Below are 7,008 nucleotides of genomic sequence, written 5' to 3'. Positions count from 1 at the left end.
GCCACCTTAGGTGTATGTGGCTGGTGTCTTAGCCATTTGAGCCACAGGCGTGGAGCCACGGAAGTGATTTTTAATGAACGACTGAAGTAGGGGCTGGCTGGGGAATGAGAATGTCATCCTAGGATCAGAGAACAGCATGTCAACGGCATGGCACTGGGGGACAGAGCTGGTAGCCTGGTATTATTAGAGCACACAGAATGACAAAAGGGACTGTGGGGCATGTGACAAAGGAATGGGACTGATGTGAAGTGTCATGTAGAGTTGACAGTACACCTTGCATATGAAAGTTGGTGTCTCAGCCTTTCTTCCTTGAGCATTTTTCCAAGATCAAGGAACCAACAGGAAAAAAAAGACTGCAGTAAGGAACTGACACGGTCTAGTGTACATTTTATAGAGGTAATTCTGGCAGCAACGGTGTAGGAGGTTGGAGAGAATCACAGGAAGTAAGCCTATCACAGTACTGCAGAGGGGCAGGCAAGAGATAGATGTCTGGGGTTTGAACTTAGAAGTAGGGAGATCTTAGGGATGTCAGAAAGGTGGCATTGGCTGGGCACTCCAGGCACCAGGGCTGGTGGGTTTGAACCTGGTCCAGACCTGTTAAAAAAAAAAAAGCCAGGTGTTGTGGTGGGTGCCTGTACTCCCAGCTACTAGGGAAGCTGAGGCAAGAGAATCGCTTGAGCCCATGAGTTTGAGGTTGCTGTGAGCTATGATGCCACCGCATTCTACTGAGGGCAACAAAGTGAGACTCTGTGTCAATAAAAACAAAAAAGAAAAAAACGAAAGATGGTATTGCTGAGACCCATTGACCAATGGGATTAGAGTGAGGAGAAAGGAAGCAGGACTATATGGGACTTCAGGGTTCCAATTTGGATGGTGTTGTTTTCTAAGAAAGGAACTCACAAAGAGAAGAGTGAACTGAGGATAGTAAGTTCTCAGCTTCTGAGTCTGAGATGACTGAAAATGTCCAGCTGGGGTTTTCTGGCAGGAGAACTAAGAAATCCCCCACTTCTAGGCAGACTTAGGGGCCTGTGTCAGTGTGTAGGAGGCAGTAGGAACCATGATATCGGGCCTTTGAGGGTTCAGGAAGCATAAGCATACTGTAGGTAAGAAAACAAGGACAAAGGACAGGACTACTATTTCACAGCAAAGGAAGAGAAACTAGTAAAGAAGACAGCGGATGATCAGAGAAAGAGAAGAAAAATTTCAAAAGCAAAAGAACAACAAGGATAGTTGTTTTTTGTTTGTTTTTTTTTTTTTGAGACAGAGTCTCACTATATCGCCCTCAGTAGTGCTGTGGTGTCACAGCTCACAGCAACCTCAAACTTTTGGGCTCAAGCGATTCTCTTGCCTCAGCCTGCCAAGTAGCTGGGATGACAGGTACCTGCCACAATGTATGGCTATTTTATTGTTTGGCTAGCCTGGAGCAGCTTCGAACCCACCAGCCTGGGTGTATGTGGCCGGTGCTCTACCCACTGAGCTATGGGCACCGCCACCAAGAGGAAGGGAGATTAGCAAGGTCAAATCCCATGTGAGAGGCAAGAATGACAAGGACCAGGGATGCCCACTGGGTCTGACAACCAGGCTACTTGTGATGCTGAATGAATGTGGAGGAGTGGTGTGGGCAGAAGCCTCACAGCAGCAGGCTGAAAGCTGTGCTGTGGGATCAGCAAGAATAGGTCATTCATTTCTTTTTAAGGCATAGATTCAGTGATGTAATCAACCATAACTTAAATCACCACTGCAAAGAGAATTTTAGATCTGAAAGCAGGCTTGAGCATCTTTTTGTACCAAGTACAATTTTTTGAAATGAAAATAGTCTTTCCATAAATAGTCCAATTTCCAGTCTGTTTAGACTTATTCAACCTTCCCTAAGTTGTGGTGCTGCTGGGGACAGCAAGCGATAGAACAAGTTTTTGCTGAATAGAAGTGACTGTCTTACTTCTGGACGTGCCATGTAAGTATACCCCACCATTCTGACCTGATAGTTAACTGATGAAGGGTGAATGTGTACATATCCATCATTCTTGGTGACAAACTTTAACTCAGCTGATTTTGGTTGCATTTTGACAGCTCCAGTACTGGTCTTCTGAAATTTTCCTTCTGGACTTTTCACCTAGACAAGTATTTGTAAAACAATAATAATAAAAATTAAACATATATATAGTGTGTGTGTATCTGTGTGTATATTTATTTATTTATTATAGGAAGTGCCCCTTGGCACAAAACCAGTCTTGCTTTAATAGCTTTGATGTTTTCTTCCCTCTCTTAAACTTTGTTTCATTTTAAAAACAGTACAAGCACTTTTTTTGGTCAAGTACCACCCAGAAGAGTAGAGTCAATAGCTGTGGGAGACTAAGTATCACACCATAGTCACATAGGAAAGAGACAAGTTGATATTTTAGTTCTGTATTGATGAGGTACAAAGATCCAGCTGGCAACACTGGACCAGAGATCTGAGTAACAATCCCAATGACAACACTTCAGATGAATTTTTTTCAAAACAAGTGAAGTAAAAAAAATGGAATGAATAAATAGCTTATTTCTTTTAAAAAAAAAAAAAAAAAGAGGCTTAGCGCCTGTAGCATCGTCGTTACAGCACTGGCCACATACACCGAGGCTGGTGGGTTTGAACCCGGCCTGGGCCAGCTAAATAACAATGATAACTGCAACAAACATAGATGGGCGTTGTGGTGGGTGCCTGTAGTCCCAGCTACTTGGGAGGCTGAGGCAAGAGAATTGCTTAAGCCCAAGAGTTTGAGGTTGCTGTGAGCTGTGATGCCACAGCACTCTACCAAGGGTGACAAAGTGAGACTCTGTCTCAAAAAAAAAAACAAAAAACTTTTTTTTCTTTTTCTTTTCCTTTTAACTTAAGAATTATCAGCACGGAATAACAACTTATTTTATGCATACACACAAAAAAATTATACATATATCTTTTTGCCTGGGCATGGTGGCTCATGCCTGTAATCCCAGTGCTTTGGGGGGCCAAGGCAGTAGGATTGCTTGAGGCCAAGAGTTCAAGGCTAGTCTGGGCAATATAGTGTGACCCAATCTCTACAAGAAAAATAAAAAATTTAGCCAGGAGTGGTGATGCATGCCTGTAGTCCTGGCTACTTGGGAGGCTTAAATGGGAGGATCAACTGAGCCCAGAAAACCGAGGCTACAATGAGCTATGATGGAGCCACTGCACTCTAATCTTGGTGACAGAAAGAGAGCCTGTCTTAAATAAAACAAAACCAAAACCCCAAAACAAACAGTAAGTATATATCCAATTAATTAATTAATTTTTGTTTGTTTTAGCAGGTCCCAGGCCAGGATCAAACCCACCAGCCTAGGAGCATGTAGTTGGTGCCCTAACCACTGAGCTATGGGCACCCCTATCTAATTAATTAATTAATTTATTTATTTTGAGACAGAGCCTCAAGCTGTCCCCTGGGTAGAGTGCCATAGCATCACAGGTCACAGCAACCTCCAACTCCTGGGCTCAAGCAAGTCTCCTGCCTCAGCCTCCCAAGTAGCTGGGACCTCAGGCGCTCGCCACAGCACCTGGCTATTTTTTGGTTGCAGCTGTCATTGTTGTTTGGTGGGCCCGGGCTGGATTCGAACTCGCCATCTTAGGTGTATGTGGCTGGCGTCTTAGCCGCTTGAGCCACAGGCGCCGAGCCTCTAAATTATTTTTTAAAGTACATTTGAAAAGCATATAGCTGCTAAGCAGAAAATGAACCATAAATTAATCAACAGACTTTAACTGAGAATTTAATTAAAAAGTTCAGGCCTTGAAAAATGATTCAATACTCAACCAAATTCAAATTCTAAGTTTGAAATCTTCCCTTGTTAGGGCTGGACAATCACAACTCAGGTCAAGTCTAAGAGCACACTCAGGTAGGGCTGCCAGAGCAAGGCCACAGGTGGTCCTATTGTAAAGCACTGATTTGTTCTCATCCAACTTTAGTTGAGAGTAGAGGCCAACAGAAACAGTACTAGAATCAAATTTCCATCTACTATTATATATAGAATGCCTCACAATGTGACATTTATGTCTATTTTAGTATTTGGAATATGATACTATGTTATAGAATTGAAAATGTACCTAATGTTATACAATAAATGTGCTCCTGAACAATGAATCCGAACAGATTTGGAGAATTGTGGGATTGGAAACGTACAGGAAGTTTAAAAGGCTGGGGGTGTGTCTCCGTGCGTCTCTCTAAGGTGATTAATGTGCACATCTTCACTTACAACCCTTGCTTAGAAATTAAATAACAAAATGGAAGGACCGAGGAAAAATGGTTTTTTACCTGCACGACATTTGGATACAAAGCGGCACATAGCATTGCTGATATCAATTTAGGGTTCTCAGCATTTGAGTTTGCCTATGAGAGAAATACAATGTTAGGCTCCTTCATAATTTTACCAAGTAATATGGCTACTTCTGTCTGTGTCCTGGAATTTACCATTATATATTTCATCTTAAACAAAGCAAAAAGGATAATCTAATTTATATCTCTTTGCTAGAAAAAAATTATTTCTAAGTAAAAAATAAATTTGTGAGCCCACTGTCACATCCCTTTCCAAGAAGCCCACAATGACTCTTTTTCTACATCTCTGCAAAGCAGTTACAAAGCCAGTGTTCCCAAGCATAAGTGAAGAGAAAGATTTTGGTTCATGAGATGTTCAGAATCCCTCGGAAGTACTAACGGCACTGAGAACAGAGGGGGATCAAGTTCATCTTGAACAAGTGCTCCCTATATAGTTATAAAAAAAGCAGTCCTTGGTTAGAAAAAAGCTGGCCTGATTTGAGAAAACATTCCTGGGAAGTCTATTCTACCTCTTACAAAGTTATCAAGAAGCAGTGTGAAATTAAAAAGAACAAGACCAATAGCAACAATGAACAGAAAACCCCTTCTGTCCTTATGAGTGTTGGCTGAAAGCCAGTCAGGAATGCACTAGCCCACTGCTCAGGGGACTGAGGGGAAGGAGAACCTACACTAGTGTTCTGGGTTCATGTTTTTATCAAAGAGAAACAGGAAGTAACACATCCTTTACCTCTTCTCCTGTGGCATCTAAGACGCCGTCTCCTTCTTGGGCCCTTTTCTCAATTTCCCTTGCTCTGAGTCCCTCTTTTGCAAACCCTATATCTGACAACAGTTCGGTGAATTGTCGTTTGAGGCTGGCCATTTCCTGAAAAGAAGTGGGAAAGGCTTTAAGCAAGGGCATCAACTTGGAAGGAAAGTGTGAATCTTACAATAACGAGAGACTACAAAAACATGGATAGTGATGAGACTCGTATGGATTTATCACACTGGCACGAAGATGACCTTGGCTGGTCATTTCCAAAAGAGTAGTATTCACTTACATAAATGGGCAGACAGAGTGAACTAGACAGTAACCAATTACACAGAAATCGATTACATTTTCTAACACTTCCTGTGGATTTGGGGTACGCCTGACTTTTCCCAACATTCTTAGGCTAGCAAACAATGTGGTTTCCTTTGATCACACCCTGACTCCAGGTGCTGCAGTGCTGTGCGCCGTCTAGTTTTTCCTCCTGGCGTTACCTCCCCCCTAGTGTCCCAGGGCTCACTAGGACCTACTCGCACTTCTCAACTACTTAGCTCCTTATTCAAGGACTCAGCCTTCAGGGGTTAGTGTTGTCTCTCAGCCGAACTCAGCAGAACCTCCCCCCTTTCTCCTACCTTGCGGTCTCACTGGTTCACACCTTTTCCTAGGAATAGGGACATCATTTAAGTGGTTTAGATATAGACGTTCCTTTTGGTGGCTGAGCACAGTGTGAGAAAAAAAGCACAGACCTTTTTCTCCTGTGCCCAGGCTGCATGTCAGACAATAGAGCTGACGACAATCCAAGAAACTGAACGCCAAGCAACATTACCTTGTCTCTCAACAGAAAAGTAGGTATTTTCTTGGAATGTCTCAAGGACACACGGATAACCTGACAAAATATATTAATAACTAGAGTAAAATAGACCAGAGTTTCTATTTCATGAAGAAAAGTAATTGAAATATTAATAAAAATAATCCTATAATCTAACATGGAGGGTTTTCTGTTTGTTTGTGACAGGTTTCACTTCGTCCCCAGGGTTAGAGTGCAGTGGCATCATCACTCCTCACTAAAACCTCAAATTCCCGGGCCAAAGTGATCCTCCTATCTCAATCTTCTGAGTAGCTGCGATTATGACTTTTCTTTTATTTATTTTTTTTTTTTTTTGAGACAGAATCTCATTATGTCACCGTCCATAGAGTGCCATGGTGTGACAGCTCACAGTAACCTCCAACTCTTGGGCTTAAGCAATTCCCCTCTTCAGTCTCCCAAGTAGCTGGGACTACAGGCGCCCATCACAATGCACAGCTATTTTTATTTTTTGGTTGTTGTTGTCATTGTTGTTAGCAGGCCTGAGCCAGGTTTGCACACACCAGCCCTGGCATATGTGGCGGGCGCCCTAACCACTGGGCTATAGGCGCTGAGTCGATTTTTCTATTTTTTGTAGAGATAGAGTCTTGCTCTTGTTCAGGCTGGCCTGAACTCTTGGCTTCAAACAAATCCTCCTGCCTTGGCCAGTGCTAAGATTATAGGTATGAGCCACGGTGCATGGCCTAAGCTGGAGTTTAATAAAAAGAAGGAATGCTGATTTGATGGACATCATATATCACAGCAAAATGGATATGTATCATGTAGAAAAACAGTAAGTTTAGCCAGGCACAGTGGCTCACACCTGTAATCCTAGCACTCTGGGAGGCCAAGGTGGGTGGATTGCCTAAGTTCACTGGTTCAAGACCAGCCTGAGCAAGAGTAAAACCATCTCTAAAAATAGCCAGGCGTTGTGGTGGGTGCCTGTAATTCCAGCTACTTAGGAGGCTGAGGCAAGAGAGTCACTTGAGCCCAAGAATTTGAGGTTGCTGTGAGCTATGATTCCATAGCACTCTACCAAGGGTGACACAGTGAGACTCTGTCTCAAAAAAAAAAAAAGAATAAATTTAAGGGTGACACCT

The 7,008-nt window shown here is 42.7% G+C and overlaps 1 protein-coding gene across 2 annotated transcripts in view; it reads right to left on the bottom strand.

The window, feature by feature from the left end:
• DHX57 (DExH-box helicase 57) overlaps positions 1-7,008 on the bottom strand; it is a 90,815-nt gene that overhangs the window by 6,424 nt on the left and 77,383 nt on the right. For both annotated transcript variants that reach the window (XM_003795672.2, XM_023516672.1), the window contains 3 exons: positions 5,047-5,181; positions 4,299-4,373; positions 1,979-2,113 (listed from right to left, as the gene is read on the bottom strand). In XM_003795672.2, coding sequence (XP_003795720.1) covers positions 1,979-2,113; positions 4,299-4,373; positions 5,047-5,181 — 345 coding nt within the window. The remainder of the gene's footprint in view (positions 1-1,978; positions 2,114-4,298; positions 4,374-5,046; positions 5,182-7,008) is intronic.

The sequence above is a fragment of the Otolemur garnettii genome, unplaced genomic scaffold (genome assembly GCF_000181295.1).
Source record: "Otolemur garnettii isolate 467f Iridium unplaced genomic scaffold, OtoGar3 scaffold00095, whole genome shotgun sequence".
NCBI classification, from domain to species: domain Eukaryota; kingdom Metazoa; phylum Chordata; class Mammalia; order Primates; family Galagidae; genus Otolemur; species Otolemur garnettii.
Note: the sequence above shows the minus strand (reverse complement) of the source record. Positions and strands in the feature narration are given on the sequence as shown.